Source organism: Mizuhopecten yessoensis, unplaced genomic scaffold (assembly GCF_002113885.1).
Source record: "Mizuhopecten yessoensis strain PY_sf001 unplaced genomic scaffold, ASM211388v2 scaffold1429, whole genome shotgun sequence".
Classification (NCBI taxonomy): domain Eukaryota; kingdom Metazoa; phylum Mollusca; class Bivalvia; order Pectinida; family Pectinidae; genus Mizuhopecten; species Mizuhopecten yessoensis.
In genome coordinates, this window is record NW_018404042.1 from 819,590 (window position 1) to 835,849 (window position 16,260).

The window sequence follows — 16,260 nt, forward strand, 5'->3', positions numbered from 1 at the left end:
TAGGTAGAGGAGGATATACCAGAGGTAAAAAGGCAGGGCGGCGGAAGAGGAGGAGATGAGGAAGAGAAGGAAGAGGAGAAAGAGAGAGAAGGGGAAGAGGAGGTGGAGAATGAGGAAGAGGGGGATTAGGAAGATGGGCATGAGGAAGAGGAAGAGGAGGAAGAGGGAAAGAGGAGGAAGAGGGAAAGAGGAGGAAGAGGGAAAGAGGGGGAAGAGGGAAAGAGAAGAAGGAGGAAGAGGAGGAGGAGCAGCAGCAGCAGGAGGAGGAGGAGGAGGAGGAGGAGGAGGAGGAGGAGGTGGAGGTCAAACTATTTCACGAATGACCAATCACTCTGTAATTTTCAAGTGACAAAAAGTTACGCTTTACACCACCAATTCAAATACAAAAAAAAAACAACCCAAATTAAACTTAGAACATTATCTAGGTAATTATAATTTCTATTACTCGACTGTCTCTTAATGTAAACAATTGCAGACCGGAAAATTAAACAAATATCAGGAGATCTTTGCAAATTGCAAATTTTTCAGCATAAAATGTGTTAATCCCGTCATATTACTTTCTGCCTCGTAGCCATACATAACAAGAATGATTCTTTATGACTGCTGACGCTAGCGTGTAACAATTGGGGGATGTGACAACAGTAGCCACAGACATGCTGATATAACTTACATACTAGTTTACCAGTTATCTCACCGATATACTAGTCCATCAGTGAACGCCAGAACTACGCCAACCAATCAATTATTTAGGAGGACAATAAGGTCTGCGACATTTAGATATCCTGATTGTGGGGGAAAACGCCATTAAATCTATCTCAGACACCGGATCAGCAATAAACTTCATTCACAGCAAAGTGAACATTGCCTAGACGATTCGGCACGGATACTATTGTATACATAGCTTGAACGCGATGGCACGGATACTATTGTATACAGAGCTTGAACGCGATGGCACGGATAATGTTGGATACAGAGCTTGAACGCGATGGCACGGATACTATTGTTTACAGAGCTTGAACGCGAAGGCACGGATAATATTGGATACAGAGCTTGAACGTTATGGCACGGATACTATTGGATACAGAGCTTGAACGCTATGGCACGGATACTATTGGATACAGAGCTTGAACGCGATGGAACGGATTCTATTGTATACAGAGCTTGACCGCGATGGCACGGATACTATTGGATACAAAGCTTGAACGCGATGGCACGGATACTATTGTTTACAGAGCTTGAACGCGAAGGCACGGATAATATTGGATACAGAGCTTGAACGTTATGGCACGGATAGTATTGGATACAGAGCTTGAACGCTATGTCACGGATACTATTGGATACAGAGCTTGAACGCGATGGCACGGATACTATTGGATACAGAGCTTGAATGCAATGGCTCTCGTACACATTTATGCCACATTTTTGTCTGAACAGTATTAAATCTATCCTTTTAAGGAAAGGAATTCATTTTGTCTACATCTAGGAGGTCATAACAACCATTGGTTTACTGGACATAGTCAACGAATCGCGTGATTTTATGCAACCTATTATGTCTTTAACATGAATAAAATGTTCAATGTTCATTTTAGCATATTAATAGTACTCAAAAGGCAGACGGTAAACAAAGTACGCTTACATTACGTTATGACGGTATATCAAACAACTACTTGATGAGGTCAACTGTCTCATGACAAATATGTCAGTTTCCACAATGGGTCCTTTGGTGGCATATTTCTGCCTTCGAGTTGCAGACCTACGACTTGATGATGTCGACATTATCTTTTATGTCGACATCATTAGGTCGTAAGTGGGCAACTCGATGTCAGAAATATGCCACCAAAGGGTAACAACATACAGGCTGTAAATATTTTCAATGATTTGTTCACGTCATGCTTGATACTCTAGGGGTTACGCTCACTGGCACTCCTGGAGTATCAAAATAGCAGAATTGAAAATACGCAATTAGCCATAAGATTTGTCTCAGGTAAGAAGTCTGCCCAATCACTAGGCTGATACATGTTTTTGAAAACATTTACAGAGAAGCGTCACCCGACTTAAAAGCAAGTCAATTTTACCATTACGCGTCCGCGATATTCTTTTGATGTACACCCTGGAGTATCGAGCATGGGCATATTCCAGGGGTGCAGAGAGCGTAAGTGAGCGTTACCCCTGGGTTATCGAGCAAGGGCATATTCCAGGGATACAGAGAGCGTAAGTGAGCGTTACCCCTGGAGTATCGAGCTTGGGCATATTCCAGGGGTGCAGAAAGCGTAAGTGAGCGTTACCCCTGGAGTATCGAGTATGGGCATGTTCCAGGGGTACAGAAAGCGTAAGTGAGCGTAACCCCTGGAGTATCGAGCTTGGGCATTCCAGGGGTGCAGAGAGCGTAATTTAGCGTTACCACTGGAGTATATTCCAGGGGGTACAGAGAGCGTAAAAGAGCGTTACCACTGGAGTATAGAGCATGGGCATATTCCAGGGGTACAGAGAGCGTAAGTGAGCGTTACCCCTGGAGTATCGAGCATGGGCATATCCCAGGGGTACAGAGAGCGTAAGTGAGCGTTACCTTTGGAGTATCGAGCATGGGCATATCCCAGGGGTACAGAGAGCGTAAGTGAGCGTTACCCCTGGAGTATCGAGCATGGGCATATTCCATGGGTGCAGAGAGCGTAAGTGAGCGTTACCACTGGATTATCGAGCATGGGCATATCCCAGGGGGTGCAGAGAGCGTAAGTGAGCGAAACCACTGGAGTATCGAGCATAGGCATATTCCAGGGGTGCTGAGAGCGTAAGTGAGCGTTACCCCTGGAGTATCGAGCATGGGCATATTCCATTGGTGCTGAGAGCGTAAGTGAGCGTAACCACTGGAGTATAGAGCATGGGCATATTCCAGGGGTGCTGAGAGCGTAAGTGAGCGTTACCCCTGGAGGATCGAGCATGGGCATATTCCATTGGTGCTGAGAGCGTAAGTGAGCGTTACCCCTGGAGTATCGAGCATGGGCATATTCCAGGGGTGCTGAGAGCGTAAGTGAGCGTAACCACTGGAGTATAGAGCATGGGCATATTCCAGGGGTGCAGAGAGCGTAATTTAACGTTACCCCTGGAGTATCGAGCATGGGCATATTCCAGGGGTGCAGAGAGCGTAATTTCGCGTTACCACTGGAGTATCGAGCAAGGGCATATTCTATGTGTACAGAGAGCGTAAGTGAGTGTTACCACTGGAGTATCGAGCATGGGCATATCCCAGGGGTACAGAGAGCGTCAGTGAGCGTTACCCCAGGAGTATCGAGCATGGGCATATCCCAGGGGTACAGAGAGCGGAAGTGAGTGTTACCCCTGGAGAATCGAGCATGGGCATATTCCATGTGTACAGAGAGCGTAAGTGAACGTTACCCCTGGAGAATCGAGCATGGGCATATTCCATGGTTGCAGAGAGCGTAAGTGAGAGTTACCCCTGGAGTATCGAGAATGGGCATATCCCAGGGGTGCAGAGAGCGTCAGTGAGCGTTTCCCCAGGAGTATCGAGCATGGGCAGATCCCAGGGGGTGCAGAGAGCGTAAGTGAGTGTTTCCCCTGGAGTATCGAGCAAGGGCATATTCTATGTGTACAGAGAGCGTAAGTGAGCGTTACCCCTGGAGTATCGAGCATGGACATATCCAAGGGGTACAGAGAGCGTAAGTGAGTGTTACCCCTGGAGTATCGAGCATGGGCATATCCCAGGGGTACAGAGAGCGTAAGTGAGTGTTACCCCTGGAGTATGCCCTTGGGCATATTCCATGGGTGCAGAGAGCGTAAGTGAGCGTTACCACTGGAGTATCGAGCATGGGCATATTCCATGGGTGCAGAGAGCGTAAGTGAGCGTTACCACTGGGGTATCCAGCATGGGCATATCCCAGGGGGTGCAGAGAGCGTAAGTGAGCGAAACCACTTGAGTATCGAGCAAGGGCATATTCCATGTGTACAGAGAGCGTAAGTGAGTGTTACCACTGGAGTATCGAGCATGGGCATATCCCAGGGGTACAGAGAGCGTTAGTGAGCGTTACCCCCGGAGTATCGAGCATGGGCATATCCCAGGGGTACAGAGAGCTTAAGTCAGCGTTACCCCTGGAGTATCGAGCCTGGGCATATTCCATGGGTGCAGAGAGCGTAAGTGAGCGTTACCTCTGGAGTATCGAGCATGGGCATATCCCAGGGGGGGCAGAGAGCGTAAGTGAGCGAAACCACTGGAGTATCGAGCATGGGCATATTCCATGGGTGCAGAGATCGTAGGTGAGCGTTACCACTGGAGTATCGAGCATGGGCATATTCCATGGGTGCAGAGAGCATAGGTGAGCGTTACCACTGGAGTATCGAGCATGGGCATATTCCATGGGTGCAGAGATCGTAGGTGAGCGTTACCACTGGAGTATCGAGCATGGGCATATCCCAGGGGTACAGAGAGCGTAAGTGAGCGTTTCCCCAGGAGTATCGAGCAAGGGCATATTCCAGGGGTGCCGAGAGCGAAAGTGAGCGTTACCTCTGGAGTATCGAGCATGGGCATATCCCAGGGGGTGCAGAGAGCGTAAGTGAGCGTTTCCCCTGGAGTATCGAGCAAGGGCATAGTCCAGGGGTGCAGAGAGCGAAAGTGAGCGTTACCTCTGGAGTATCGAGCATGGGCATATTCCATTGGTGCAGAGAGCGTAAGTGAGCGTTACCCCTGGAGAATCGAGCATGGGCATATCCCAGGGGTGCAGAGAGCGTAAGTGAGCGTTACCCCTGGAGGATCGAGCATGGGCATATCCCAGGGGGAGCAGAGAGCGTAAGTGAGCGTTTCCCCTCGGGTATCGAGCAAGGGCATATTCCAGGGGTGCAGAGAGCGAAAGTGAGCGTTTCCCCTGGAGTATCGAGCAAGGGCATATTCCAGGGGTGCAGAGAGCGTAATTGAGCGTTACCCCTGGAGTATCGAGCATGGGCATATTCCATGGGTGCAGAGAGCGTAGGTGAGCGTTACCACTGGAGTATCGAGCATGGGCATATCCCAGGGGGTGCAGAGAGCGTCAGTGAGCGTTACCCCAGGAGTATCGAGCATGGGCATATCCCAGGGGTATAGAGAGCGTAAGTGAGCGAAACCACTGGAGTATCGAGCATGGGCATATTCCATGGGTGCAGAGAGCGTAAGTGAGCGTTACCCCTGGAGTATCGAGTATGGACATATTCCAGGGGTATAGAGAGCGTAAGTGAGCGTAACCCCTAGAGTATCGAGCATGGAAATATTCCAGGGGTGCAGAGAGCGTAAGTGAGCGTAACCACTGGAGTATAGAGCATGAACATAGCCCAGGGGTGCAGAGAGCGTAAGTGAGCGTTTCCCCTGGAGTATTGAGGAAGGACATGAACGTAAACACATTGAGTGTCGAGGATGTGGTCAGTATAGCATGTTAACGTCACTCTCAACATTACATGTTACATTACCATTACATATTACATTACCATTACATATTACATTACATATTACATTACATGTACCATTACATATTACATTACATATTACATTACCATTACATATTACATTACCAATACAAATTTGGAACCATTCAATTCTGTAATTGAATTATATTCGGCAGTGATTTAATATTGTTATATAGGAAATTTCTGTGATTTAAAAGGTTAAAGAAATAACTAAGATCCAGCATTTAGTCTCCTACTTTGATTGACGCCAAAGACAAATACCGTTAACGAAAGACATTAGAAAAAGGGTCGGTCCTGAAGTTAAGCAACACTTGTCTACAATACAGACGGCCGGGGTTCGATTTTCGGTTATTAAGCCACTGATCTTCTACAAAGACAGACATAGTTCGATCCTTCGTTACCAGTCCAATCGCCCTCCAACTAGTTATATGGCGGGGGCTTATTATCGTTTTTTTACCCATTGAACGTTCACACCGGCTTCGCCCCCAAACCCCCTAACCAAGAAACACTGGCCTCTAATCCAATCCAGATCGGCCCGGATAGGTAGCTTGCACCCTGCAATAGATGATGTCCCAGTGTTGAAGTTATGAAATAGCACAATAGCATGTCTGCAGGAATTTCTTAACTTGATATAAAAGCGCGTGCCTATAAAACAGTTTCCACATAGGAATATTTTAGTGTTAAACAGTAATTAACATGTTTTAGTTTGTTATAAAAAAGACACCGCACAGCTATTAAAAAGAACAGAAAGTATAAAAACACGATTGTATGCGGTCAAATCGATAGGGAAATCTTTTGAACTTTTCAAATATTTGGATTATGCATGGAAACCACAAAGAAGTACACTCGACTCTGTGAAATTCGTATATCGAGTATGGCATATGTTGGTTCTCCCTTTACAAATATGGATGTAAATATCCCCTGGGGGCGGGCAAGTCTGAAACTGTCTATGATAACTTCATCTATTTAGTTAGATCGCTTTACTTGATGCATCTTTTGCAATACCTTTTGTGTGGTATATCTGTTTGTGGTATTTATTTACGTGATCTTAATTATGCGGGTTTATTTTTGCGATGTATACATTTTGCAGTCTTTTTTGTGTGGTATATTATTTTGTACAACATATTTTATGTGCGGACCACTTTATACTTGATATTTATTTGCCTTGTAAATATTTTGCATATTTCAAATTTTGCGTAAAATATGTTTTTGTTTGGAAAAAAATCTATCGTGCCAACGACATTCTACGCATTCTACTACCAGTCTAAACAAAACTTTCACTATTTCAAAAAACTTAGACTTTAAAAGGTATCTTTGTCCAGGCGTATTCGAAGAAGAAAAGCAAACCCTTGGTCGTTAACGACTGAGCAACCATTTGCTTAAAAAGTATGCTACAAAAAAAATGTGGTTCCGCCATTTTAAATGACTGTGACTAATATTGCGTCATCAGATGTTTTAAATGCAGAGTGCAAACGTTGGAATGACTTTGAATTTTATAAGGTTATGATAAATGCAATGCTGTCCTTCCAGAGCAACCCTCTGTGCGAACAACCTAAATGTCGGCGCCAAACACAACATGGGTAGTTTGTCAAACGTCGATAGCCCAGGTAGGAAGAATACGTGTTACTGCGCCAAAGATATTAAACTCATAATTCAAATTTAGTGTCCAAAAAAACCAAATGCCGCGGTAGACTTTGTGTCAGCTTGAAGTCTGTTTGGCACGTTGCCAAGATGTTTCTGTTTTGCTGCAGTTAGATTCACTCTGAAATAGGGTTAGAGAACCCAAAAATGTGTGACATTCTCCACGATTATTTGATTACGTCAATAAACACATAACGCTGTGACATTGAAGGTATCGTCATGAGCATGCGCGAGCTTTAACCCGGAAATCGATTTCTGAGAAGCTGTGATAACTAATCATTTTATCGGAGGATGAGAGGGTTCTGTATATAGGTATTCGTTCCTATAAGATACTATGCATATTATATCATTATTTCTACATTACCATGCATTAGATAAATGTTGATAATTAGAGAACCTATAAAGATGTTTCCGAACTGTACACAGGATTACGGTCGCCTTCTAGCTTTGAGCTCGAGGGTATTTCCCTTTAGCTCAGTGGTAGAGCGTCCGACTAGGAAGTATGTGACCGCGGGTTCGATCCCCGGTGGAAGCATACTGCTCTCGCTCCTGTTACACAAGTACTGCGAAACCTCGTTTTCGAGTATAATTCCCGGGTTGAAAGCGTGCGCATGAACTTCATTAAATTGTTGATAATAGCGTTTTAAAAGTTTTGATGTTGTTTTCAGGTTAACAAAAGACGTTCTGCATGCCCAATCTTCAAAAAGGGGAAGTAACTCATGTAAAATGGCAGTGCTACCGGACAATCAAACAATTCAGCATGGTCGGTGCAAAATAATTTAAATTTAAATAACACAATAAAAAATAAAAACAAAGTGCAGAATTTGTTTACATGCCTTTTGGATTTCTATGGAAATTCTATTTCGAGAGAAATATACAAATATACAAAAGATAGTCACGTTAACACAGGTTATTTATCTTTGGCCTATTTAACACGAATCACTCCTGGTTGCGCGAATGTTATGGCGACTAGTGGTCACTCAGCGCCGTGCCGTATTGTACTTTAAATCAAGTCCATCCCCCGTATGGTGAGATACCGTCCACTGATGACCGATAATGTCCTTTAACGATTTTAGCGTCCTTTGTGACACTGACGTCTGTTACGGCACTCACCCGGGTGAGAAATCGTGTCGGGGTGAGAAATCGTGCCGTAACAGACGTCTCTCTGACCGCTACTGTAGCGGAGGGAAACACACATGGTGTTGGATATTGCACCGACTCCATTATTGGGGAGTCTTATTGTGTTAACAATGCGATACGATACTGATCTTTGTATCATATAATTTGTATACTACTGAAAGTAATATAATAATAAAAATAATAATAATAATTCGAGGTTCTTATATACCGCTTTATCACAATCTAGTTCGTAGGTCGTCTTAAAACGGTTTACAAATTCTTATCTGTGGTTATAGGGCCTTTGTAACCAGCCAATATCTTTCTCAACTCCCTAAGGAGCAAACAGCCAGTGCTGCCATTTCGGCGCTCACAGCTACCATTCTACAATTCTAGCACTGCCCAACCACGTACTCAAGCGGAGTAAAGTATCTTGCTCAAAGATACAACACAGTGCCGTGCCGTGACTCGAACCCGCAACCCTTCGGTCACGAGCCCAGCGTCCTACCACTAGACTATCGTGTCTCCATTATATACTTCTGTCTTTACTGTCCGATGGTATAGTTATTCCAAGTATTTCTGGCTACTTAGTATAGTAAACATGATACAATTTGAGCATTTTTGTTTCCTTATTTACGTAAATAATAATAGTTCGCAATTTATGAAAGTTAAAAGCATCGTGTTTTTATACAAGTTAGCATGTATTCCTACTTCAACGAACTCGATGCCACTAATAGCGCAATAAATGTCTGTATGAGCTTTAGCGGACAATATGTCAACATTAGCGGAAATATGTCAACACAGCGCACAATATTTCTACTTAAACGAGAAGATGTCAACATAGCGAAAAATATGTCACATAGCAAACAATAATGTTTTTATCAGCGAAACTATTTCAATATGTCTACAATATCGAAAATATGTCAACATAGCGAACAATGATCTCTACATAGCGAAAATAAATCAATATCGTGAACAATATGTCTACAAAGCGAACAACACTATCTACTTTAGTGAAAATATTTCAATATAGCAAACAGTATGTCTACATTAGCGAAAATATGCCAATTTATCGCATACCTCTGTAATCTAACAAAAGTAATACAACAATTTTCTGTTGATGTTTTCTGTCGGTTTGTATCACAGAAGATGTTGTATCACCATACTAGCCGGTACTACTTTTTATGGGAATCCCCTTGTCATGGCGAACTGAAAAGTTCCCGGTATTTGCAAAAATATATCAAAGCTTATAAAATCTTTGTATCGATCTCTACCAAATACGGAAGGAATGTGATGAAAGCAAGACCACACACTTGTGTTTTTCTAACGAATCAGAAAGCACTCATTTATTGCGCGGACGTATATATTCACTCGTCCGCGCAATAAACTCGTGCTTCCTGATACGTTAGAAAAACACAAGTGTGTGGTCTTGCATATATAGCGCACCAAGTAAACATAGCGAACAAGAATGTCTACATAGGAGAAAATATGTCAACAAAGCAAACATGAAGGATACATTTGCTCACGCGATGTCTGCAATAGACTCCATATTGCCGCACGTTATACCTACATCAGCGTACTATGTATCTACACCAACGTATGCATGTATTACCCAGCATGAGTAAGAGTGACAAGAGCTGAAACAATAAACGTTTGTAAAACCCCGAAATTCAAATGGTTCCCCGCACTTACACTTTCTATTGCCCTGGATTATGACATGACAAAATCGTAGGCACCCAGTTACTTATTTGATTGACTTCAAGTATAATAAAAAAACCTGCTGATACCTGTCCTTTAAAGGTACCAGAGGAGAAACACTCGACTTAAAAACAGGCCAATTTGACCGTTTCGCTACCGTGCGATTCTTTTGATTAAGTTTTTTCTCACACAATGCCATTTTAATGTTAAATTAAAACTTACAGTAAAGTTCTAGTTTGGTGTTCAATTTTTTGTGTCAGCCTGTACATAAAGGGTATACGGTACAAATCATAAAGACAATAAAATAATTTCTAGCTTCTATCAGGCTTTGTGATATCAAACGTCGAACGTATTTTTGTCAATAATCAATGCTTGTAAATAAATATTTTCTACATTAGTAATGCCATATTATATAATCACGTGATTGTTATGAAGTATTGCACGATCCATTGTTATGTAACATTAGTGGTAAATGAATGTAAAGTATACGAAATCGACTTAGAAAAGTGCTCGGTATGAGCCAAATGTCCTAAAAAAATAAAGAAAAAATATGAAAATAATGAACACCAAATTTTAACCACCGATTATTACTCAGAATTCTTACCCAAGATAGGAAATTGAAGAAGAAAAGGATGTATTTCAATAAGAAATTCTGAATTCGGATATGTGTCCGGATTGTGCTTTGTATGCTACTAAGGCGTCTCATGATTGCTGGCATTGACTTCCGGCGGAAGTCACCGCCATTACCGGATGTAACTTCATTGTCGATTTCGTCTACGTCGTCCGTATCTCCTTCCTCGATCAGTGAGTCTCGGGACATAAGCGGCCCTGACTGTGAAAGCGACAGTGACGCACCGCCATCAGACTCGTCCGTCATTTCAAGGTCGGCGGGGGTATTATCTACAAAGGAAAAGTTCGATAAAATATCAACGTATTAAAGCAACACATGAATATCGCATGTTTTGAACTCGGTCACCATTAGAACGTACAATAAATGCTTTGACCAGTTCCGCAGGCTTGGTGCGACCACCCGCATATTTCTTATAAAGATTGAACTGGGCATAGACGAACGACTAGATACGGGCAGGTAATCATGATAATTGTGTTATTAACCTTTAATCCTAGATGGTTTTGACTTTTGAGGACATTTATTCGTGTTAAACAATGTTAAAACACGTACCACGCACATATATCGATTTTTAACGTGCAGATCGATTTCCATTAAACAAGATTGTCCAATTAAACACATTTTGTTTCCCAACGAGGTGACAATGAATTTGTTTGATAAATGTGGTGTCATTATCAAACACATAAGGACGGTGTAATAAAACTTAAATCGACACTGATGGGTTAGATAATTAACTCGGTGCTGGTGAATTGTGAAGGGGAAACATCGAAACGGCTTTTACAGGAAATATACACAGAGCGACGCATGTTACTGGAGGCATTTGCAATAATAAAAAAGACCCCCCTCCCCCATCAGCCATTGTGGGCATCGTCGCAGTAGACAGCAGGTTTTATTATTTTTCTTCGGATCCACTTTGAGGACATATGTGTCTAGAGCACGCACAAAAGTCATTTTTATCTGTAAACGTATATTTACAGTAACAGCTAGGACAAACAATCAAATAACGTTACATAAACTATTCTACTCTCGAACCCTCTCGATCGCAACGGTCGAAATTAAAATCTATTTTTGTCATCGGGGGATCGTACAGGATATTCATCTAGAATGAATAATATCTTTGTCTCCCTATCTGTGTTTGTCTTTATCATTTCATCCACAGATACACTTGCCTGTCTATGTATACAGTATATTGTACTTGATATAATTTTAGCTGATCCGACATTTAACGATATATGATAACAACTTTACATGAACTCTTCGTCTCGGTAAACACTTGTAGTCCCCCCTTGTATCGAGGTGTAGACGATATATATTTCCAATGAATAATAATCATCTATAATAAGTATATAACGGTTTCTTAGGGGGCTGGATTCCATAACTCATGCGTGCAAGTTTTATGTATCCTACAAAACTAACGACTAGATAGCATGCAATCTATAGAAACCGATTATAAATCTTCATCTTTTTTTTGTTGCACGTTTTAAACATTACGTCTTCTTTGGGGACGTCAGGACAGACACCAACTCTTTGTCTAATGACGGAAGAACAGACTATCATCTCTTGTGTTGTGACAAACCTCAACAGTTCTTTTCAGAATTCCCGCCTTCTGTCCGGGTCAACGACAGTGCTTAATATAGCTCATAGCTGAATCTGTTTCATAATTATTGTAAATTAGTTTACATTTATTAATAATTTGGATATTAACCTTTTCATTTTTGTTGTAGGTATTAAACATTACGTCTTGTTTGGGGACGTCAGCACAGACAGTAAGTCTTTGTCTTATGGCGGACGAACAGACCATCCCTTCTAATGTCGTGACGGACGGACATTTGACTTCAACCATCATCGCGGTCTTATGAACTATGTAAATTAGCTACAAAACTATCCCAATGTCAACAATGAAAAACAAGGTCTGCGGAGACATATAATCCAAATGAATGTATCTCCTATGCCAAGCATAAAAAACAACCGGCTTCTGCAGGCGACCTTTATTAGCCAGCTTTGTACGATAGTATGCAGTTGTATAGATAAGGTTTACTCGTTTCGAAAGCTGACCATAGGATCATGACAGTTCTTGAGTTTAAGAATGTTCTCACTTCTCAAAATCTGATTTAAGGGCTATATTTGGGTATATATTTATAGGTAATAGAAATAGTTAAAGTATGTAAATTAAGAAATTACCTCATGACCGGAAACCGAAGAAGGATAGCAGAAAATCGAATTCTAGAACATTTGGGAAGAAGTGAAATTTAAGAATGTTTAAGGTCATTCTAAGGGCTAAGAAGTTTCTTGAGATCAGGTTCACGGGATCAAATGTTTCTTGAACGAGATTTGAGACGCATCAAAATACGTCATGTCAGGGAACCTTTGTTTGCCACCAACATCCTATAAAGACGCGATGAACAAGGTATTTCGTCTGACAGACTCTGAAGTCAACATAGGTTTGGATATGAGATTTGGTTGAGACCGCATACTCTCCTCAGCTTAAGGGGGCTCCTCCCTTTCACAATTAACCTGCAGAATCCGTTGAAACTGTCACATAGTGTCATAAAACAATGAGGCGACGATTGTATGAAAATGTAGGCTTGTTTTTTTGTCACAGTGCCGTGCCATGACTCGAACCCACAACCCTTCGGTCACGAGCCCGGCGTCCTACCACTAGACTACCGTGCCTCTATAAAGAAAATTTATATAAAAAGATAGCTTATACGTGAAACAGTGTGATTTCCCTTTGGAACAACCCCTAGTCTATTGAAATAGTCTTCCATCAACTTCGTTAGACAGATGTAGTTAAACACACTCATGTAATCGCATCTATAAAATCTGGTTATAAAATGGTTCTGGAAATAAATTACGTATATATACATTGCAGAAAGCAGCTGTTTCGTCCTTTTAAGATTATAGGTGATGCTGTTGAAAAAAATATTCGAAATCATCTAAATGGATCTAAACTATTGTTGAGACAGAAGAGAAACTTATTAATATAAATTTTCAAAACTTTAGCGGTGTACTAGTTAATTTAAAATTGCTAATGAGTAAAATATGGATACTATGAAAAATTAGCGGTGTACTAGTTAATCTAAAATTGCTAATGTCATGAGTAAAATGTTGATACTATTTCGAACCTTTCCACTACTCAAACGAGATAACTGAGGCTATCAAGGTCACGGTAAACCGCAGCGACTAATACTCCACCAGCAGAATTTTGTATCTGGCAAGTTGGACCTAAGATACATACATCACTGAACCTATTTATATTTACATTTCCACTGCAAGTTCCTCTATTAGCACTTACAGAAGAAAATGCGGTCAAAGAGCTATAAACGCAATTCTATCAACTTCTCCTTCCGCCTCGAATAGCAAGGGACGACAGTTAGAAGGCCTCAGACCACAATTAACTTCCCTATATGCTCTAACCAAAGAAAAGCCTTTTACATTGTAAGCAATGTTATATAAAATTTTGCTCGAAGCCCGATCTTATAAGTTTGTTCAGCTATCCAAGACACATTTGTGATGAGCTGAAAAAGCATTCATGACCGGCATTTTTTAAAGATAATTTTGTATTGTGTCAACGTTGGTCTAATAACATACTTAATCTTTTCGCCAAAATCCATTTCGTACAAATTAATCAACCACGTTAATAACAGGGGAAAGATCACGCTTCATTTTGGTTTTTGAAATAAATAAAAAACTTATTTAAAACGAGTCTAATATTGAGAAACGCACTACATTCGTGTACACCAAACCAGAAGCAGAAGCAAACATTTTGGTGACGTCAGACTGTTCCCGGAATCTCGTTTGCACTGACGTCAAACTGTACCCGGAATCTCGTTTGCACTGACGACAGACTGTTCCCGGAATCTCGTTTGCACTGACGTTAGACTGTACCCGGAATCTCGTTTTCACTGACGTTAGACTGTTCCCGGAATCTCGTTTGCACTGACGTCAGACTGTTCCCGGAATCTCGTTTGCACTGACGACAGACACTTCGATATCGAAAATAGAAGGAAATATTTTATATTAAGGTCAATAATAACTAAAAGTTGGAATGTAAACATAAGGATCGAACGGCATGAACGCAAATCGGTTACATACATATATACGATGAAGCCCTAGCGGGCTTATAATGATATAAGCTTCATATAGCTACGTCGGCCGGATATAGACAGAATGAAGACTGAGCGAGATTAACCAAATCTGTTTTATAAATGTCTTCTTCATGAGTGCTAATGTACGATTTGGCCACTTAAACGATTGATTTAAGATAAATATAGATATTCACTGACCTCCAGAATATTGATCAAATCAACAACTCCTGTATGATTCCCTGTATTATTATGTATGTGCTGCTATGCTCGTGTACCTTGTTTTATTTGTTAAATGTCCTCTGTGATGTTGGTTTGTCATTTAACTGGCCTTTGTAATTACCTGCACGTGATTGTTATTATGCCTCATGTTTGCGCAAGAATAGCACTTCATTGCCAATGGTTTCTTGTTTAAAATATGCGACGTTAAATGCAAATTCTTGTATCTTGTGTCTTGTATATCCTTTTGTAGGGTTGATGTAATCCTCGTAACATCTAAGGTTAAATGAAGACAACACTGATGTATGTTACTGTCACAGTGCCATTTACTGTTCCGACGTAAAACTTCCAAACTATACGCATACTGCAAATTACCAGTTTCAATACAAGAGTTCTTTCACGGAGAAATAATTCGTTTAACCCTAAAACATATGGTATCTAGAAATTGTCGATCGGGTCTCAGTAGGATCGCCTCCATTTTGAAGCAATGCGAGTCTTTAGGTAGGGAGTTTATATAATAGTGTTTGCCAGGAAAGTGTTACGCTATTAGACGAATGAAAAAACCGTAATGCTGTATTCCTACGGGGATTAAAAATGACCACTTCTAGCGAAATTCGTATACATGGATTTTTTTTATGTCCAAACTTTAACCTCCAAATAAAGATCGTTATGTCGTCTTGTGCTGCCCGTCTTCATGTGTCCATGGCTGTTGCGAAAACTTCAAGCCCCCGAAACAGACAAATAAACAAACAAATAAATTAATAAACAAAGACTTGTGTTGAACGACTGTTAATCAATTTTTCCTCTGTAGTAACACGCCAGCCTCCTTCGCTTTTGGAATAACGTTTCCATGGTACCTGTCTACCTTGGAACTAAGATGTTGCGAGGACATCAAACCGAAAACAAAGCTTTTGAACGCGCATTTTATTGCAGTAGTCTGTCATTTATCCTCAAATCTTTGGTGTCACGTGTGGGTCCTAAATGAACGAATCGGTCACATGGTGTAGTCAACTGTTTACTGTACCAGAAGGTCGACTGCTGACGGACAAACGGACAAAACAGGCTTTCCAAGGATGCAGGATGCTGAAGATTAGGGACGAGATGTGTGGTCGCCATCAGGATCTCATACGACAATATTCGATTCCTTGAGTGAAATGAAGGTCGATGTTGTTTTTATTCTGTTCATTTGTGTGTCCTGTCACTACCCCGTTTCTCGCTATGAGGACATGACCTTACGTCGGGCGACCTAGATTTACATGACGGGGGTCGTCTATGAAGCAGAAGACTGCCCATCCTTCTGGAACACCTTGTCGCATTCACCTAAATCTTTTTCAAGTGTCTTCGTGTAAACTTGCCTTTGTTCATATGTTGCCTTAGCTTTATCGATTTCGAGTCCGGATAACGATTTTGTTTAGGCTACGGTAGTCT

At 41.5% G+C, this 16,260-nt stretch overlaps 1 protein-coding gene across 1 annotated transcript in view; it reads right to left on the reverse strand.

Moving 5' to 3' along the window:
• The window catches only part of LOC110462260 (tetraspanin-33-like), a 68,365-nt gene that overhangs the window by 45,133 nt on the left and 6,972 nt on the right, over positions 1 to 16,260 (reverse strand). Inside the window, exon 2 of the mRNA XM_021516162.1 lies at positions 10,505 to 10,800. Within this exon, the coding sequence (XP_021371837.1) occupies positions 10,505 to 10,800 (296 nt within the window). The remainder of the gene's footprint in view (positions 1 to 10,504; positions 10,801 to 16,260) is intronic.